Source organism: Geotrypetes seraphini, chromosome 5, assembly GCF_902459505.1.
Source record: "Geotrypetes seraphini chromosome 5, aGeoSer1.1, whole genome shotgun sequence".
Taxonomy (NCBI): Eukaryota; Metazoa; Chordata; class Amphibia; order Gymnophiona; family Dermophiidae; genus Geotrypetes; species Geotrypetes seraphini.
Genome location: NC_047088.1, coordinates 11,787,224 through 11,808,864, shown reverse-complemented (window position 1 = coordinate 11,808,864; position 21,641 = coordinate 11,787,224). Strand labels below are relative to the sequence as shown.

The 21,641-nt window shown below is 43.7% G+C and overlaps 1 protein-coding gene across 3 annotated transcripts in view; it reads right to left on the bottom strand.

Moving 5' to 3' along the window:
• LOC117361529 (rho GTPase-activating protein 20-like) overlaps window positions 1-21,641 on the bottom strand; it is a 135,599-nt gene that overhangs the window by 17,161 nt on the left and 96,797 nt on the right. For all 3 annotated transcript variants that reach the window (XM_033946995.1, XM_033946997.1, XM_033946996.1), the window contains 4 exons: window positions 21,528-21,612; window positions 20,079-20,156; window positions 18,671-18,737; window positions 1,756-1,944 (listed from right to left, as the gene is read on the bottom strand). In XM_033946995.1, coding sequence (XP_033802886.1) covers window positions 1,756-1,944; window positions 18,671-18,737; window positions 20,079-20,156; window positions 21,528-21,612 — 419 coding nt within the window. The remainder of the gene's footprint in view (window positions 1-1,755; window positions 1,945-18,670; window positions 18,738-20,078; window positions 20,157-21,527; window positions 21,613-21,641) is intronic.

Genomic DNA, 21,641 nt, shown 5'->3' with positions numbered 1-21,641 from the left:
TTGGTTTTTGATGCATTCAACGTAATTGGAATGGACATTGCCCACGTCCCAAAACCAAATCGCTAAGATCAGGACTGATCTCCAACAGAATAAAAATGTCATCCGCATAAGCAAATATAGTCTCGGCAGATGGGAGACAAAAGTTTTTCAATGAGGTCATGTAGATGGTAAACAAGCCTTACAGGCAACTTGAGTGCAAACTCGAAAAGTCGCAACAAAACCAATTGCACCCCACTAGAAGCACACGAAATGGTTGGAGCAGGGACTTCAGAGACCTTTTAAAAAACACTACTACACCACGAAATGAGAAAACAGTAGTCAGTCAAATCTCTATCATTAGTCCCTGGACTCCACCATTGTGGCTATATATATATGTATTTTTAAAAATATTTTTAAATTTTCTTATGTAATTTAGAAAATTATGCTTTCTTCAAACGTGCATGAAAAATCTTTTAAATAAATTTCACATATATCAGCAAAGCCGCCACTGCTACACCAGCTTGAAATGGTCTATGGGGCCTCCGTTTCACCAAACGTAGAGGCTTCTTCAGGAGCTAGCTGGAGGGCTTAGCAGTCCATTACAGATTCAAAAAATGGCGCCGTTTGACCATTTCATGCTGGTGTAGCAGTAGCGGCTTTGCTGATATATGTGAAATTTATTTCAAAGATTTTTCATGCATGTTTGAAGAAATCATAGTTTGCTAAATTACATAAGAAAATTTAAAATATTAATGATAGAGATTTGACCGACTACTGTTTTCCCACTTCATAGTGTAGTAGTTTTTTTTAAAAGGTCTCTGATATCCCTGCTCCAACCATTTCTTGTGCTTCTAGTGGGGTGCAATTGGTAAATAGAAGGTGTAAATGTTAGCGGGCACGGAGAATACAGCATTCTACATGTCTGGTATCTAAGTCTGTGCCCCTCCCACAACTCCTTTGCACTTAGGTGCTGACTTAGGGCTCCTTTTACTAAACGGCGTCAGAGCATTTACCTCACCAGCCCACTCTAAAATCCTTTAGTGCCGTTTGGTAAAACCCAGTTTTAGAGAATAGAGCCCAAGTGCAGCTAGGTGATAGCTGTCAGTGGCATAGCGAGGGTAGCAGGCATCCGGAGTGGTGGTACCCCTTGTACCCTCCTCTCTGCCCTCCGCTCCTTTTGTGCACTCCCACTCTTTCTCTGCAACCCCGCTCCTTCCGCCCCCCCCCACGCCACACTCGTACCTCCTTCTCCCATACCTCTTTAAATCTTCACCAATGGGTTGTGGCCCCACAACCCGGAAGCGATTTCAGAGAGGAGGCAGGCAAGCATGAGCAGCAAGTTGGCAAAGTTGCTCACCCTGACGAAGATTTGAAGAGGTGGGGGGGGGAGGGAGGGAGGATGTGAGCGTGGCATGGGAGAGAGGAGAGGTGCCAGCATCTACACCATGATAGTGCCTGGAGTGGTCTGCCCCCCTGCTTCCCCTTACTATGCCACTGACTTCTGTTTACCCCTGTTCGGGCGCTATCATGTGGTGCACTATATAGAATTAGGGGGTCATTGCTTGTAATATAGAAAAATTACTGATGCTTTTATTCTTGTGTTATGTGGAAGAAAACATTATTTGTAACTGTAATATTAAGAGAAATGATTTCAGTGTGATACCATAGATTTTTTTAAAATAGTATTACAAACTATGAGGAAAAGACTCCAAAGTCATGACATCTAGAGTCCCCCAGAGAGTCACCATGATTACAAAGCTATGTCTGGGTTTTTACCTCTCCTTAGCTGGACAGTGGCTTGCGGCCTTGGTTTCAGGACGAACTGGCATTGCCTTTCCTTAGGCAGCTGCTCCAAGAGAGAGGTCTCTAGTCCATCAGTCAGAAGGATGTTGTTATTGGTTCCCGGGGTCTGGGCTGCTGAGTCTCGGAGGCAGTTCAGTATTATGCTGAAGGGTTGCTCGTGGCCTGGGGGGGGGGGGGGGGGGGAGGGGGAAAGAAAAAAGACAAAGAGACAGTGAGGAGGGAGAACGAATGAGGTCAACAACTACATACCCTCCACAATCTCCTCACAGTGGCAAGAAAGAAGTTTAGAAACACAGATAGATGACGAATGTGTGGCTTATCCAGTCTGCTCATCCATGCCATCTGCTCTCTCATTCGCTCCCTTTCAGATCCTAGGTATCTGCACCAAACTTTCTTGAATTCATATAAAGTCTTCGTCTCTTCCACCAATTCTAGGAAGCTATTCCACAAATTTACCACTCTTTCCGTTACAGTTGCTGTTTGTACATTGAAAAGTGCAGTTAGCTCAGATCGGCTGCTATCCAGGATGGGAGCGGTACTCGAGTCAGTGGTAGGATCAGTAGCTTCTTCTACTGACGAGTGTGGTACAGTGGTTAAAGCTACAGCCTCAGCACCCTGGGGTTGTGGGTTCATAACCCACGCTGCTCCTTGTGACCCTGGGCACAGGTACATTAGATAGATTGTGAGCCCACCAGGACAGACAGGGAAAAATGCTTGAGTACCTGAATACATTCATGTTCTGAGGTGTCATGTGAGAACAGTCTAGAAAATGGAATAAATAAATAGTGCGAAAAGTTTCAGCCTCTAATAACCAAAGCTGGTATTGTGATGTCATAATGCCTCATTCCACCAATGAGAGCCAACCTCACCAGTGATGTCACAATGGCTGGATTGTCCTAGCCTTGGCTCACTTTTACTACATTGTGATTTCCAGAGTGGTGCAGTGGTTAAAGCTACAGCCTCAGCACCCTTAGTTTGTGGGTTCAACCCCACGCTGCTCCTTGTGACCCTGGGCAAGTCACTTAATCCCCCCATTGCCCCAGGTATATTAGATAGATTGTGAGCCCACCAGGACAGACGGAGAAGAATGCTTGAGTACCTGAATAAATTCATGTAAACCGTTCTGAGCTCCCCTGGGAGAACAGAATAGAAAACTGAATAAATAACTATGTGTAAAAAGAGACTCAGGGTTAGAATATCTTCAGTGGCTGGATCATCTTTATGGAATAGCCTTCCCTTGGATATTAAACTACAGTTATGGCTATTTCCTGTCTTGTAATGCTTTGGTATTAGGGTCTGTGGAGAATGGTTGACTAGTGGAGAGAAAGAAAACAGACGACTGATAGGGAATTAGGGTGAGGTAGGTGATGATGCCATGTTGGATGGATGGAAGTGGTGGGCAGATGGGGAGGCTCGGTCAACGATGGGGTGGGGAGAGCAGAGCCAGGATTGGTGCTGTTGCCTAGATGGCATTGATGGTTTTCTCTGTATTAAATTTGGTGTTTTGACTAATCAAAACAAAAATCTTATACACGAATACAGGATGTCCGGGGCGGTACTTGGAGAGACCCCCCCCAGGAAAGAGACTTGGGAGTACCGGTCGACAAATCAATGAAGCCGTCCGCGCAATGTGCGGCAGCGGCGAAAAGGGTGAACAGAATGCTAGGAATGATTAAGAAGAGGATCACAAACAGATCGGAGAAGGTTATCATGCCGCTGTACCGGACCATGGTGCGCCCTCACCTGGAGTACTGCGTCCAGCACTGATCACCGTACATGAAGGACACGGTACTACTCGAAAGGGTCCAGAGAAGAGTGACTAAAATGGTAAAGGGGCTGGAGGAGTTGCCGTACAGCGAGAGATTAGAGAAACTGGGCCTCTTCTCCCTTGAAAAGAGGAGATTGAGAGGGGACATGATCGAAACATTCAAGATACTGAAGGGAATAGACTTAGTAGATAAAGACAGACTGTTCACCCTCTCCAAAATGAGAGGGCACTCTCTAAAGTTGAAAGGGGATACATTCCGTACAAACGTAAGGAAGTTCTTCTTCACCCGAAGAGTAATGGAAATCTGGAACGTTCTTCTGGAGGCTGTTATAGGGGAAAACACCCTCCAGGGATTCAAGACAAAGTTAGACAAGTTTCTGCTGAACAAGAACGTGCGCTGGTAGGGCTAGTCTCAGTTAGGGTGCTGGTCTTAGACCAGAGGGCTGTTGCGTGAGCGGACTGCTGGGCATGATGGACCACTGGTCTGACCCAGCAGCAGCAATTCTTATGTTCTTATATTGCTGGTTATAGTTTCTTCACCATGTGGAACAGTCAGTGGTTGGCTGGGGAAGTGGTCCATAAAATTGTTTATGCAAATTACATAAATAAACAGAAAGACTAGATAACTCCTTTTGGGGTCTTTTTACTGTTTTGGGTTTCTGCCAGGTACTTGAGATCTGGGTTGGCCACTGTTGGAAACAGGAGACTGGGCTTGATGGACCTTCGGTCTCTCCCAGTATGGCAGCTCTTATTTTCTTATGTGAGCTAAGTATATGACAGTCAAGCCATTGTGACATCACCGCTGAGGTTGGCTCTTAGGCATTGATGGAATGAGACATAATGACATCACAATGTCTCTGGAATGTTGCTATTCTTTGGGTTTCTGCCAGGTACTTGGGACCTGGGTTGGCCACTGTTGGAAACAGGAGACTGGGCTTGATGGACCTTTGGTCTGTCCCAGTATATCAATTCTTATGTTCTTATGTGAATCAAGTCTAGGACAATCAAGCCATTGTGACATCACTGATGAGATTGGCTCATTGATATTGGTGGAATGAGGCATTATGACATCACAATCTCTGCTCTGGAAATTAATGTTGCTACTCTTTGGGTTTCTGTCTGGTACTTGGGACCTGGATTGGCCACGGTTGGAAACAGGAGACTGGGCTTGATGGACCTTCGGTCTCTCCCAGTATGGCAGCTCTTATATTCTTATGCATTTCACCTCTGTTCCCCCCCCCCCCCCCCCCCCCGTCACTCTTCTTTCAGCCTGGATGGCTGCTCAGCTCTTAGAGCAGGAATGCACGCACGCTCACTCCAAGGCAGAATATCCTTAATGAACATACTTGAGTTGGATTTGTGTGCAATGGAGGGGGGTAAGGGGATGCGGACTCCGCATCATCTGGGCTCACTGAACCTGAAACCAGCCGAATTCATGTGTTCACTGAAAACAGTGAGAGGAACTTAATTACAGATAACAACTTTCGTACTCTTTGGCTGTGCAATTGCAAAATTCGGCCAGCTCCGGGCTATAAGCAAAAGAGTAGGGATTTGTGGAGGTGACGAGTGTTCCCGTAACACATATGCTTGCCATTAAAAATCTAATTACCTAGCAGGAGGACTGAGTGTTCCTGGAGCACATCTGGTGTTTTCCTAACAGAACACTCTTTCTCCCATTAGTAGGGATGTTCTAAAGGGCAACTAGTTTCATTTTGGTTTATTTGGTCTTTCTTCCTGATTTTCAGACTCATTTTTGTAGTTCTTTTGATTAAAAGTTTTGAATGAGTTGTAGAACTTTTTCATGTGTGCCAGTTGATTTAAGGTGCATAAATTACATCGATTTGGCACTAAAGTTTTTGACAAAAAGGCATGATAACGAACGGAATGTGCACTAATATATAGACATCGCTTCCTATTTGTAGGAGGGCTGAGTGTCCCTGTGACATATGCCGTTCTGCTTCCATAGGTGTCATCCAGCAGCTGCCGAGGTCATTTCCTTAACCCAGTTCCTTCCTTGTGGTTCTGGAATTTGGGGGGTCAAGGGGGATACTGACAAGACAGTCACATTCTGACCACTTGAGTGATAAAATTAAGAGCATGGCCGAGAAAGACGTTTTCAAAGAACTTCGCCCTGAAAGGTAAGCAGAGACTTGAAAGTAGACAGAGGTGCACTGCTACGGACAGAAGTTCTCTCACACTGCTTCCATTACTAGGGGGCTCATTTTCAAAAAGGATAATCGTTCAAAATGTGGCCTACAGGAGCAGACAGACGTTTTTCTCAGCAAATCCTTCCAATTCCCTCTTTTTGAAACCTGTATTCTAGACAGATATCTATGTTCATCTGTAGCTTGTTTAAATCTCAAGGGGGTGTGGTTTGGGTGGGACTAGGGCAGGCTTATGACTCCAACATTTTTCTGTCATAATCGAACATTTAAGAATACGTCCCGGGCATAAGTTAGAAGTTTGACGAATAAGTGCCCAAAAGGTGCCCTAACTGGAGGGATGTAAGCATGACCCCCTCCCCACACTGCCCCAGTGGTCACTGACCTCCTCCAAACTCTCATAGATGTGAATGATGGCTTCAGCTGTTATGGCCAGTCCTAGTAGAGAAGCAAGCGGGATCCTGGAGCGGCCTAGTGGGTGGTGCAGTGGACTATAGAGATGGGAACTCAGTCCTATATTCCACTCTAACTACTACACTTACCGTGGAATATGTGAGCCTTCCAAATCCCACTATCTACATATAGGTGACATCTGCAGGCTATTGGTGTGGTGTCCAGTTGGGTCCAGTAAGTTTGGGGTGGATTTTGGAAGGCTCATCAAACACTATAAGAGAGTTATGGCGCAATGTGTACCTGGGACCTCTTATGTGATGTTCACTGCAGCGCCCCCTATGGTGCCCTACTGCTCTGCTGGGATATTTGTGTGGCCAGTGTAGTACAAATGCTGGCTGGTTTTGTGAGTTTTTCATTTCAATGTTTTTTTTAATGGTTCAGGTACATTAGATAGAGTGTGAGCCCATCAGGACAGATAGGGAAAATGCTTCATTGTTAAATTAAATAAAGACAGATGCACAGGGCACATTTTCGAGAACTCCCCCCTCCCCCCCTCAAGATAGAAGTTGTGTAGTTTTGAAAATGGACATGTTCACTAAAAGTGTCTTCCACAAAATGTGGTTGAAAGCAGCAGTTAGGATCTGTGTACTGATAGCCTGGATTTGGCACTAAGGCCCTGAAGCAGTGGTTACCGGCTACGAAACGATCGTCGGCCTGTCCTGTGTGCGTACTGATAACCTGGATTTGGTGCTAAGGCCCTGAAGCAGTGGTTACTGGCCAGAAACGATCATCAGCCTGGCCTGTGTGCGTACTGATAGCCTGGATTTGGTGCTAAAGCCCTGAAGCAGTGGTTACTGGCCACGAAATGATCGTCAGCCTGGCCTGTGTGCTTACTGATAGCCTGGATTTGGTGCTAAGGCCCTGAAGTAGTGGTTACCAGCTACGAAACGATCGTCGGCCTGTCCTGTGTGCGTACTGATAGCCTGGATTTGGTGCTAAGGCCCTGAAGCAGTAGTTACCGGCCACGAAACGATCGTCGGCCTGGCCTGTTTGTGTTCAGTGTTTTTTTACCATTAATCATTCTGGGCTATTTTTTTGCTCCCACCTGCTAATTTTAAACTTGTGTGAAAGTTTTTTGCCTATGATGCTTGGGTGGAAGAGTGTGGGTCCACCTCTCCGTTTGTCTGAGGCTTTTCTTTCGCTTAAGTAATAAGCTAGCTTTCTTGGCTTGGGTGGTGCCTTTGTTTTGGAGTGATATTTTTGTACTATACTTCCCTCCATTCCTCCCTGTTTTTTTGTGTTTAAACTCAGATTTAGCCATATTAAAAATGCCCTTCCTTGTGTGACAGGGTAAAATGTTCAGGAAGGTACATATCTAGATGTTGTTCCTTTAGCATTAGAAGAATTCCTCTTATGGCCAACACGAGAATGGTTTCCAACATCATTTATCCCCCATATATTGCAAACTCATGACTTTGATTTGAAAATATTTAAATAAAATCTTTATCAGACCCCTCCAACAGCTTATTACTGATTGTCACTGTCTGAATACTATCAGCTGGCACATCCATATATTCCACACCCAGTAAAACAACATTTTTCACCCCATGACTGAAATTTCTGGGGTGACTGGACTTGACCTACAGTGACATAGACTTCACAGCGGAAGGCCCTTCAATGCAAACTCAGATCTCTGGACAGTAATAGCGCAGACCTAGGATTATAGAGTTGCAAATAGGAAGGAGGTTCTATCAGTATTAAAAATGAAGAAGCTTGGAGTTTAACCATAAGGACTGTAAAGTATAAATGAATTAAACAAAATACAATTCAAATAACTCCACATATATTACTATCATCCCCCTATTTCCACCCCGACCCTAGGATGAAAGGCGACATCAATTACCAAATATTAAAAAATGCAAAGAACGATTCCAAAGCTTCAAATTTTGATTCTTTTAAACTAACCTCAGACCTGAAAGTTGTCAAAGGCATTCTTAGGTTTTTAAAAAGTGCTCGCTTTAGCCAGGGCTTTACATGAGGGCTTATAGTCAATCTCCTTGATCCCATGTAGTTGATCTCTGCCTCCAAAAAGAAAGTATATTAAAATCTTGGCCTCATTACTTAATTGTGGCATGTACACAGGGAGGGTTGTAATATGATGTAGCTCCATGTGGAAGTCGTAAAATCGCTGCTTCTGCGTGTAAGTGCCGACATCTACAGGCGGAATGCAATGTGTATATTTGTAAACTGGCTGCTCCCACTGCACATGCAGGCAAATGCCCATGCGGTCTTATAGGTATTTTTGAAAAGGCTCTATGTCGGCGGATCCTTTTCTAAAAATGCCACTGGAATTAAGCACATTTCAACCTGAATGTTTCAAATTCTGACCTCTGTTCTACGTAAAATCGGACTCCATGAGTCGATGCCTCCACCGCCTTTATCTATTCGGTTTAGCATGCTCATACTTAAATTATCCTTCCCCTCATTAAAAAGCATTTCCCCCCCAGGAAAACTGGGGACTTCCCTCCCCTTCAGATTCACTGAGCTCTGGAACAACCTTGCCTCCCCTCTTTGGAACCTGAGTGCTCTCCAACCCTTCCGTAAACATCTGAAAACCTGGCATTTCTCAAAAATCTAACACTCCCTCCTCATCTGACATCCTAGTCCTCTAACATCCTTCTTTCCTCCGATCTTCATCTAGCCCTTTCCTTGGAGTTCCTTTCTCATTACAATTCCTGTAAACCGTGCCGAGCTCCACGACTATGGAGATGGTGCGGTATACAAACCTAAGGTTTAGTTTAGTTTAGTTTAGATTTCGATATTCAAGAAGGCGGTGCTGGGATCGCCTGGAAGAATTGGATGCAGGCAAGTATTCGAACATTGAATGATGTTATATCTAATGAGAAACTGCTGGATTTTTCACAGCTGCAGTAGTCATTTGGCATTTTGAAATCTCAACATTATAGGTGGCTGCAGTTGAAGCAGGCCATTCGGAGCGGGTTCCCTGAATGGAAAAATTTAAAAAATTATTATAGCCTGCAGATCCTTTGCTACCAGACAGATTTAGTAGGGCATCAGGCTGCCCAGTGGTATAAATTAATTTCTGAATTTTTGAATAAAAAACCAAAAAATAGTCTTAGAGATATTTGGAGCATCGAGATTAAACAGTATACAGTATTTCTTTATCTCGGTGGCCATGCATTTGGACTTGGAGATTGAAATGTACAGCGTCAGCATCTATGAGGCAAACATGGTTATTTTTATTACATAGGATTTTCTGGACCCCGGTTCACTTGCAAAAATTAGATAGTTCCAAATCAAATAAATGCTGGCACTGTCATGCTGATATCGGGACTTTAGATCATCTGTTATTTTTTTGTCCGCTGATATTTAGATTCTGGAAATCAATTTGGGGACAAATAAATATAGTTTTAGAATCAGATATTCCATTAACATACGAAGTAAAGAATGACACGGTGACAAAATTCATCACCGTTCCTGTCCCCGCGGATAACCGCGGGAAACCATCTTCATGTCATTCTTTAAGGAGAGAGGGAAGAATCAGAGTATAATTGGGCACAACCACTGACCCGCAAGCTTTGCTTTGAAGAATGCTGAGATTGAGCAGCAACATTCCAGAACAGAGACTGTGATGTCATAATGCCTCATTCTACCAGTGCCTAAGAGCCAATCACAGCAGTGATGTCACAATGGCTTCATTATCCTTGGCTCCCATAAGAATCAGAGTATGAATGGCCACAACCACTGACCCGCAAGCTTTGCTTTGAAGAATGCTGGTGTAGAAGGACCGAGGTTGAGAATGACAGTCTCTGGTATCCAGAGCAGATATTGTGATGTCATAATGCCTCATTCCACCAGTGCCTAAGAACCAATCACATCAGTGATGTCACAATGGCTTCATTATCCTTGGCTCACATAAGAATCAGAGTATGAATGGCCACAACCACTGACCCGCAAGCTTTGCTTTGAAGAATGCTGGTGTAGAAGGACTGAGGTTGAAACAGACACTACAGAATGGCAGACTCTGGTATCCAGAGCAGATATTGTGATGTCATAATGCCTCATTCCACCAGTGCCTAAGAGCCAATCACATCAGTGATGTCACAATGGCTTCATTATCCTTGGCTCACATAAGAATCAGAGGATGAATGGCCACAACCACTGACCCGCAAGCTTTGCTTTGAAGAATGCTGGTGTAGAAGGACCGAGGTTGAAATAGACACTAGAAAATGACCTGGGATTATTTCCTGCGGTTATCTGCGGGGATGGGAACGGTGATGAATTTTGTCACGTGTCATTCTCTAATACGAAGTAATAATTTGTGGTACTATGTTACAAGTTAAACCTCTCCTTGATAAATTTAAAAGCCATCTTTTCTTGATTTTGACTGGAATTGCGATTCAATTGATCACAAAGAATTGGAAAAGCCACGATAGATTAAATTACACATTTTGGTGGACAAATGTATATAATACATATCAATATGAGAGAATAAAAGTGAAATGTTTAGGATTTAGTGCTTTATTTAAAAAAATATGGAGTCCATTGACTTTATTTGTTGCTTCTGAGTCTTTTCATTACACATCCGGGGCGGGAGAGGGGGAATGGAGGGAAAGATACTGGAAAAATGGATATTAAATCTTTTTATTAAAGTAATAAAGCTTTTTAGTATTATCGATAATTGATGGAAGGGGGTATAGTTATGCTTCTATATACTATTTATATGAAATGGTATATTCTCTGTAATAATTTGCTATTTTTAATCAAATGTATTACACTGTTGTAATTTAATAAAATTAAAAAAAAAAAAAAATGAAGAAGCTTGGAGCCTAACCAGTCAAGCCAGAACCAGAACCACAGCAACTGGGTCAGGATCAGAGGCAGAAATATATCTGGTCCACAAGCCACAACCACCCCAAACCCAGTTGCCCCTTCAGACTTGTTATGGTACATGGGCTTGTCGTGCCACCGGGGCTTGTGCGCATCTGAGAAGCCGAAAGCTACGCCGTTGCTAGCTCCCAAGTCAGGGCCTCCCAAGGTGGACAGGTTTCAGTGGAGATGTCAGACTAACGGTGTAGCACCCATCTGGGCGGTAGCAGATGGGCAGTGTTGAAGGCGGTTCATAGACAACGGCGCGAAAGACAAAGGCGCGCCCGGACAATTGAGCACAGTGCGGAGGCGCGCGCCACTCAAAATTACTGTTTTTAGGGGCTCCGATGGGGGTTTTTGTTGGGGAACCCCCCCACTTTACTTAATAGACATCACGCCGGCGTTATGGGGGTTTGTAACTCTCCACATTTTACTGTAAACTTAACTTTTTCCCTAAAAACAGGGAAAAAGTGAAGTTTTCAGTAAAATGTGGGGGGTTACAACCCCCCACGCCCCCCACAACGCGGCGTAATCTCTATTAAGTAAAGTGGGGGGGTTCCCCCCCACGCCCCCCCGTGGGAGCCCTAAAAACTGTAATTTTGAGTGGTGTGCGCCTCCATACTGCGCTCAATTGTCTGGGCGCGCCTTTGTCCCGGCACGCTTTTGACCTGACACCGTTGAAGGCGGAGGATCGCGTTTGATGCGACAACGGTGGCAACATCAAATTTATACTGCGCAGATGAAAAGCCCGGCAATCCACTTCTGTATTCTGCCATGAAAACTTGATGAGGTTCATTCAGTCGCTAGTACTCAAATCCGAGTCGATGGCACCTAAAATAACAACCCACGTTCTGTTTGTTCGCAAATGAGTTCAGCATGTTGGGCCTTTCGGAAAACCTCAGCTCAGCATAACTGTCTCCGTGGGAAAAATAGAAGTCTGGTGCTTGGATTGAATCTTAGCAGGACACAGTCTCTCTGCTGTAAAAAAAAACAAAAACCGACTGCATGCAAATATCCAAAGAGAAAAAGCAAAACAAAACAGAAAAACAGTTGTGGATTACTATGGGAACGATGAGGTGCGTTTTGCCAAGATAAATAGCCCAGCTCCCAGGCATTGTACGGCACTTAGACTCTGGCTCCATACTGTGACGTGTCGCTGGTGATGTATGAACTGGTAGAACGCACAACCTCCTTCGCCTCTGACGCTCATTGGAGTTGTGAAACTAGGGAGAGTGGAAATCTGGTTAAGAGAACATAACACAGTCCCTTTAGAACAGGGTTCTCAAACTCCAACCCTTTGCAGGGCCACATTTGGGATTTGTCGGTACTTGGAGGGCCTCAGAAAAAAGAGTTAATGTCTTATTAAAGAAATGAGGTGAAACTCTTTATGGTTTATAAATCTTTCCTTTTGGCCAAGTCTTAATAATAATATTGTCATTTACAGCTAAAGAGACATATGATCGAGAAACTGTTTTATTTTACTTTTGTGATTCTGATAAACATACTGAGGGCCTCAAAATGGTACCTGGCGGGCTGAGAGTTTGAGACCACTGCTATAGGCTAAGGCTCTTTACACCTGCATTGTGATGTCATAGAACTTTATGGTTAGAAACATAGTAACATGATGGCAGAAAAAGGCCAATTGGCCCATCCACAGCATCCACTATCTCCTCCTCTCCCTATTGGCTAAGGCTCTTAACATTTGCATCTCCTCTTCCTATTGGCTAAGGCTCTTTACACCTGCATTGTGATGTCATAGAACTTTATGGTTAGAAACATAGTAACTTGATGGCAGAAAAAGGCCAATTGGCCCATCCACAGCATCCACTATCTCCTCCTCTCCCTATTGGCTAAGGCTCTTAACATTTGCATCTCCTCTTCCTATAGGCTAAGACTCTTAACACTTGCATTGTGATGTCAAAGATCTTTCTGATTATAGAAACATAGAAACTTGATGGCAGATAAAGGCCAAATGGCCCATCCACAGCATCCACTATCTCCTCCTCTCCCTATTGGCTAAGGCTCTTAACATTTGCATCTCCTCTTCCTATAGGCCAGTGGTCTCAAACTCAAACCCTTTGCAGGGCCACATTTGGGATTTGTCGGTACTTGGAGGGCCTCAGAAAAAAGAGTTAATGTCTTATTAAAGAAATGAGGTAAAACCCTTTATGGTTTATAAATCTTTCCTTTTGGCTAAGTCTTAATAATAATATTGCCATTTATAGCTAAAGAGACATATGATCGAGAAACGGTTTTATTTTACTTTTGTGATTATGATAAACATACCGAGGGCCTCAAAATAGTACCTGGCGGGCCACATGTGGCCCCCGGGCTGCGAGTTGGAGACCATTGCTTTAGAATATGCTTTCAAAGGCATAGGCGAGGTCAACTACACATGTAAGAAAATTAGAACAGGAATTTCGGGTCAGGATTTTCAACCTGCTGAAAGTATGTATAGACCTTCACAATGCGTGTGCTCTCATCCGCGTTGACAAAATTAAACATTGCAAGTGGAGGTCTGAAAACTACCCGTGTCTAGCTTGATCTGAAAGATGTATATTTTGGCCCACATTCTCGAACTGGCATCATTATCAGTGGATATCTTAAAAGTGGCTGCCAATCTCGTGCCAATCGCGTTTTCTCATTGGTTTAGGAATCATGCTGACATGAAATATAGGTGTCAGACAGGTAGGCCAGGGTTTCTGGGCCATTTCCAGCGCCTAACTTTGCGTGAATCATGCCTACATAGGCGATCTAGGTTGTTTAATGCCACTGTCTTTCTGTCTGTCTGTCTCTCTCTCTCTCTCCTTGGCCGCTGTCTGTCTGTCTTTCTTTCTCGTTCCTTGGCCGCTGTCTGTCTGTCTCTCTGGCCCCCTGTATGTTTGTCATTCTTTCTGTCTGTGTCTCTCCCTGGCCCCCTGTCTGTCTGTCTTTTTTCTTTGTCTCTCTCTCTTTGGCCGCTGTCTGTCTGTCTTTCTGTCTGTCTCTCTGGCCCCCCTATCTGTTTGTCATTCTTTCTGTCTGTGTCTCTCCCTGGCCCCTTGTCTGTCTGTCTTTCTTTCTGTCTCTCTCCCTGGCCCCCCTGCCTATATCTCCGTGGGCCCCCGAGCAAACCAAGATTGCTGTCTGCCCCCCAGCACTCCCCTCCCCCCAAAGCATCCCCTTTTCCCTCTCCCCCTCCACTTCCCTGTGCAGCAGTAGCAGCCGGACCCCTCGCAGCACCTCGAAGGACACCCTCCTGCCGTTGCTTTCACCGCCACACGCACTGCATGCTACTGCACGCTGCATGCTCCGTAAGCTGCCGCACGCCGCAAATGGAACACGGCACAGAAGCAGAAATCACGGCAGCAGGGATCACACCGTGTCAACTGCGCATGCGCGGTTAAGGCTTTTATTATAGAGGATTACCATCATATTTAGATAAGTTTAATATTTTGCATTCTTTTGAGCGAGTAATAGCACAGAGACAGTCTTAGGAACAGTGATGGATAATATAAGATCTCAAGTATCACAGGAGAATAGAATTCTGATCTTTCCAGCGCGTTTGATCTGGTTGATCATATTAAGATTGTTAGATTATATTGGAATTCTGGGGGATGTTGTAACATAGTTTCAGGGTTTGGGGTCCAGGATGCACTCGATGCTGTCGGGAAGTTGACAGTCTGCATATGGGGTCCCTCAAGGATCTTAGTCACACTAGACGAGAAAAATAAATCACAAAAAACACTAAGGGCTCCTTTTACTAAGGTGCACTAGCGTTTTTAGCGCAGGCAGGAAATTACCGCTCGCTATACCGCGCCAGCTCAATGCTGGTGTTAAGGTCTAGCGCGCGTGGCAATGCAGCCTGCGCTATTCTGTGCATTAAAGTCCAAGCGCACTTTAGTAAAAGGAGCCCGAAATTTAATCTCCTTTGAGAGCGAAGTGAAATTGCTGCAAATCACTGTGACGGATCCCCATTGTCACCGTCACTCTTTAATGTATTTTTACTTCGTTTAGGTTTTGGATTAGAGAAGCTTAATTTTTCGACATTCATATATGCTGATGATATTTCGATATTGCTACCTTTTTCAGGTAATACAGATCAAGTAAGGAGAGATACCAGTCATTGCATGAATATATTAGATCAGTGGATGGTTGAATTTCAATTGAAATTAAATCAAGATAAAATGCATTTGTTAATAGTAGAACCTCCCACTATTTTCTATCAAGATACTCGAGAGGGTACAAAGAAGGGCAACAAAAATGATAAAAAGCATGGAAAACCTTTCATATGCGGAGAGGCTGGAGAGGCTGGGGCTTTTTTCCTTGGAAAAGCGGAGACTTAGAGGGGACATGATAGAAACTTACAAGATCATGAAGGGTATAGACAAGGTAGAGAGGGACAGATTCTTCAGACTTGCGGGGGTAACAATAACAAGAAAGAAAATTGAAGGGAGACAGATTCAGAACAAATGCTAGGAAGTTCTTCTTCACTCAGAGGGTGGTGGACACCTGGAATGCGCTTCCGGAGGAGGTGGTAGAGCAGAGTACGATTTTGGGGTTCAAAAAGAGATTGGACGAATTCCTGAAGGAAAGGGGAATTGAGGGGTATGGTTAGAGGGATACTATACAGGGCAAAATGCTGTATGTATAAGATCACTAGCAGGTCTTTGACCTGGAGGGCCGCTGCGGGAGCGGTCTGCTGGGCACGATGGACCATGTATGGTCTGACTCAGCAGAGGCGATTCTTATGTTCTTAAGATAAAATTTTGCCGATTGATACTATGGATTACGCAATAAATGCATTAATTAAGATGCTGGATGTACATTTTGATGGTAATCTTTCAAGGGAACCTCATGTCAGTTTACTGATCAAAGAAACTGTTTGGGTTGTTCTGGAAGTTGAGGACAATTAGAAAGTATTTTGATCAATAGCATTTTTAACTATTTGCCCAATTTTTGTTCCTGTCAATGATTGACTATTGCAACATCATTGATTTGGATTGTCCAAAATCTATTTTATGCAAATTGCAAACTCTACAAAATACTGCAATTCGGTTGATTTTTGGATTGAAAAAAGGAGATAGAGTTAAACCATATTTGATGAAGCTCAATTGGCTTCCTGTAGAAGCCGGAATAGGGTTTATTTTATTTTTTTATGATGTTTAAAATATATCGAGGAGAAGCACCATCTTATATGTTTCTCTTGCTGAAGTAGGACTTCATGGCTTAAAACAGGGGTGTCCAACCTTTTGGCTTCCCTGGGCCGCATTGGCCAAAAAAATGTTTCTGGGGCCACACAAACGCGCAAACTCTGCAGCAAGACAGAGGAGGGAGCCTGCAAAACGGTAAACACCTGGGGGCAGCAGAAGAAAACACTGCATCGCCCTCGACCGGGGCCGCACAAAATACTTCACGGGGCCGCAGGTTGGACACCCCTGGCTTAAAACATAATTCCAAACAAATATCTTGGGGATAAATTGAATCAATGGACACTCCAAAATTTTAAACAAAAAATATAGAAATAAAGTGCCTCTATTATAGAATTATCTATTAAAAATATGTTAATTTACCAACGACTCTAGTAATGAACTTGCTCAGTACCCCCCTCCCACATTGAATGCTGCAATCATGGTTCTCCGTCCCATTGGTCTTAGTTCTAATGACTGGTGGGGGGAGGGGTGGTACTGAACACATTCATTATGCAATATTGCTAGAGTGGTTGGTAAATTAACATATTTTAAATAGATAATTCTATAATAGAGGCACTTTATTATGTATACATATTTTGTTTAAAACAAAATTCTTCATTTTGATTTCCAGAGGTTAGAGGAACAAAGTACGCCAGATTCATTGCTTCTACAGCTGCTTATCAAGCTGTAAAACTTTGGAAACATTTATCAGACCACATGACTTCAGAGAAAAAACTATAAAAGTTTTAAGAAGGCTTTGAAAACTTATTTGTTTAATGAACATGTGTTAATGGAGCAGTAAAATCCAATGTTGATGTTAAGATTATAATTCTGGACATTGTCTCCACTTCTTATTAATGTTAAACTGCAATGAACTTTGTTGAGGTATTTGCGGTATATAAATCAATGTTGCATTCTATTGTATTTATCCTCGCTGGCAGCTGGCGGTTCCGTTTTCAACAGCTGTATCTCACTTTTGTTTGGGTGCTTGTTTCAAGTCTCTGCTATTTCAACTTTGCTCCGAGGGGTATTAGAACATAAGAATAGCCACACTGGGTCAGACCAATGGTCCATCAAGTCCAGTAGTCCGTTCTGACGGGGGCCAAAACCCAAGCAGTAGCAACATTCCAATGACAACCAAATGCGAATTACAATAATTTAAACGCTTTAGAACTCATGCAAACAAAAGTGTCTTTAGGTCCTTAACATTTCCAGATTGCTAAAAGGAGTGCCAGGTCTTTATTGCAGGGGTCTGAGGCAGGGACACACTCTCTAAAGTTGAAAGGGGATAAATTCTGTATGAACGTAAGGAAGTTCTTCTTCATCCAGAGAGTGGTAGAAAACTGGAACGCTCTTCCGGAGTCTGTTGTAGGGGAAAACACCCTCCAGGGTTTCAAGACTAAGCTGGACAAGTTCTTGCTAAACTGGGACGTACGCAAGTGAGGCTGGACTCATTTAGAGCACCGGTCTTTGATCTGGGGGCCGTTGCATGAGCGGACTGCTGGGCACGATGGACCACTGTTCTTATGCTCCATACAGAATCTCAAAGAACAGCATGATTCCGGAATCCCAGAGAGTAACAAGATTCTAGAATCCTAAAGAGTAGCAACATTCCATACAGAATCTCAAAGAGTAGCAAGATTCCGGAATCCCAGAGAATAACAAGATTCTAGAATGCCAAAGAGTAGCAACATTCCATGCTATTGATCCAGGGCAAGCAGTGGCTTCCCCCATGTCTTTCTCAATAACAGACTATGGACTTTTCCTCCAGGAAATTATCCAAACCCTTCTTAAAACAAGCTACGCTATCTGCTTTTACCACAACCTCTGGCAACACGTTCCAGATCTTAACTATTCTCTGAGTGAAAAAATATTTCCTCCTATTGGTTTTAAAAGTTTCATCGAGTATCCTCCTAGTCCATCTCTTTAATGTTCTCATTGCTCTTCTAGCTACTTTGATCCAAAGTTTTCTTGGGGTTTTAATTTTGCTGGCGATGTCTAGATCGTGGCCTATACAGGTGGTCTTTCACCTGATCTGTCTTCCTGTGCTGAATCTGACTGGCTGACTGCAAATGGATTAAAGAAACCTCGGGAAATCTGGGGCTATGCGGATATCCAACTTTCAGTCTTGTCCGAAGATGTCACTAAACATTAAAGGTCAAGACAGTCAACTGTGGGATTTAATAATGGTCTTTGCAGTCTACCTTGACTCTTGACTCTACTAATGATCTTGTCTCTACTTATTTATTTCTTATGTCTTATGTAACTTTTCCCACCTTTTATTTGCTGTCTTGTTCTTTGTTTGATCTCTTTACATTGGTTGTATCTTTGTATCGTTATATTTCTTTTCCTTCTTATGCTGTAAACTGCTTTGTGATTGATTGACAAGCGATAGAGTATATCAAATTTTAATAAACGAACGAATAGCAACTTAGCTCATTTCTTCTCCAAAAGCAGTTGAATTCTGGATACAGAAAGGATTGCATAAATGAACTTCCTCTTACCAATAAGGGGGTACGGGGACTCGTTCTTTCCTGAGATTGCCCAGAGGTGGTAGTCACTTGATCTGCCCTACAGGTGAAGAAGAGAGAGGGCAACAGTATATTTTATCATAGAAAATATGGCGGTTTCCAAGTTAATTCACCTGAAGATGCAGAAACAAAGGTCGAGCTGCAGGTGACAGCTTTACTGTGACTAGCATTGGAAAACTCCTGGGCCTTTCTCAGGTCACAAAATAGAATGGAGGGGGAGAACGGAACAGCTCTAGGGCCTGGATTCTCAAACCGCCGCCCACACCTCCATTAAAAACGCCATCCAAATGGCATTTTTAACCAAGATTTCAGGCGCACACCGCGTACATAGATGCTTTAGGCGGCCAAACGCCTCAGTGGGCGTGACAAATGCGGCCTATGGCACCTACTTAGCTGCGACTCACGTGAAGATATGGGCCAGAAATGTAGGCCCAGAAAACCCTGGCCTACATTTCTGGCCCATATCTTTCGTGTTGGCACGATTCTGAAACCAGTGACGATGCGTGATTGACATGCGTGATTGACATTGGCGGCTGCTTGTAAAGCGTCCGCCGATATCTGCGCCGGTTCGAGAATCCAGGCCTATGGGAAGTAGAAAGATTGAGGAGCTCCAGGTTTAGTTTGTATATTTATAGAGGTTAGTGATATAAATAGGTATAATGATTGGATATAGGGTTATTGTATTCTTAATTGTTGAGACAAAGGATAGACTAAGGTAAATGATTTGTCTGTGTGTACAGTACACTCCCCACAAATTCGCGGTTTGCAAATCGCGGACTCAGTCTTTCACGGTATTTTCCAACCACCTCTTCCTGGAACTAAAGCCAGGCTGCACCAATCAGGAGCTGCTTTGACACGCCAGATAGCTCCTGATTGGTGTAGCCTGGCTTTAGTTCCCAGAAGAGGTGGTCGGAAAATACCGCGAAAGATCGCGCACCCAATTCTTCTCACCCGCTGCTGCCCCAGCTGACCTCTCCTGCCTCCGATCCGCTCCAAAACCGCATTTGCGGTTTTTCAAGATTCGCGGGTGTTCCTGGAACGAAAGCACTGCGAATTTTGGGGGGGAGAACGGTATATGTATCTCAGAAACAATTTAATTCTGTATGTAACACCATTGCTAAGCTCTTCTGTCATAACTCCAGCAGAACTATAGTTCATATATTGTAGCTCATGCACTGAACCATCATTACTGAAGTTAATGTTCATATGTTCATCACAAACCGCTCTGAATTGACTTCATAGTCATTCGTTAGCGGTATAAAAGCTTTAAATAAACGATAAACGTGCAGCTGAAGCCGCGCTAGGTTTTCAATATAAATCCCACGCGCCCCACCATTGTGCAAGTGGGGCTTCTGGGCATCGCCAGGCACAACAGACTTACAGGAATCCCAAGCTGTGGAACTGCCATCTTGATGACCTTCTCCACTGTTTCTGTATTGGAAACGTTGACCGTGATAGTCTAGGGGAAGAACACAGAGACGTGTCAGAGAGCCGACGGAATTGTAGCTTCAGTTCCAATTTTATGGATGCATGTTTCTACATTTTGTGGAAATTTCTACGGTTTGTCAGGCCCCAATATTCCAAACTTAGTGTTGAAATCCTGTAGGTCGTTGTGGTGCCAGTAAATTTTCTGATTTCAAAAAGACGAAAGATGCCGCAAAAACTTCACATGCAAATGAGCTCCCTGGAGTTCTCCCCTTTTTTCCGCTCGTACCCGTTTCTCTAATCGTGTAGGCTTATTTTGTTAAAGTTATATATAATTGTATTATTTGTTTTTACCCTATTTTAAAATGTAGAACCACCTTGAAATAAATGATAAGGTGGTATATCAAATTTTGAATAAACTTGAAACTTGAACTTGAACCAGAATGTCCAACAGATCCAACAGTCGGAGAAAGCAACTCACACATGCGCAGAAAAATCCACAGAAAGAGGCATAAATGTGCGCATGCACCAGGAAATGCTACGTTGTAAGTACGCATGAGTGTCAGTCATAGGGGTGCCTTATTTTAGTGCATCATGGACGCACGTCATAAGTGTGAGTCATAAGAACGCATCACATGCCATTCTAGCACAATGAAAACACGGATCACAAATTCTGTAGCACAAAGCACACACACGGATCACAAAGGCATATAATTCACAGGCTTTTAAATTTTACAGCGCAAAAACAATCCCTGGGTTTTTCGTGCCGTAAACGAGTCCATCGATGCCATAGGTGGCTGGGGGAGGAGGGGGGGGAGGAGAATTACCAGCAAACCATGCAAATGCCTTTTACTACACTGCTTCTGTGAGACATACAAGATGCTGCCCCCGGATTTTTTTTTTTTTCTGAACTTCCACCTCTCGTGTAATGCACATGAGACACACCTTTAAGACAAGCACATGAGACGCGCTTTTAACACGCATGTATATGGTACCCCCCATCAAGTATAATAAATGTATCTTCATCTCTCATGTAATTGGCAACCCAGATCTGACGGTGGGTGTCAGCTTGTAGAGGGCAGCAAAGAGCAGCTGCTGGCAAAGCAAAACATGAGTTCCTGACAGCCCGATAAATTCAAGGAACCCTAAGCGCATATAGCTAGGCATGTTGCACAGATGTTGGCGGAACAGCTTTCCATTGAAATATAAGGTTTAGGGCACAGGCCGAATAGCACCTGTCTGGCTGACTAAAGATTGTCTTCTTCAATCCACTAGGGTGTGTAAAGGGTTAAAGGAGAGCCTTCCTGGGCGAGAAGAACAGTTACCTATAGAAAATAAAGCTATTTGTAGTGAGTTGAGCTCTGAAGGGGGGAGGGGATGGGGGGGTAGCCCAAGCCAGACTGACCGAAGAGCATCCAGTAGCTTCCAGGAAGAGGATGGTCATTGGAAGGCTGATGGGGTACTCCTCTCGTTTCATTGCGCTAATCTGCCTGGAGAGCAAGAGATAAACATAGAAAGG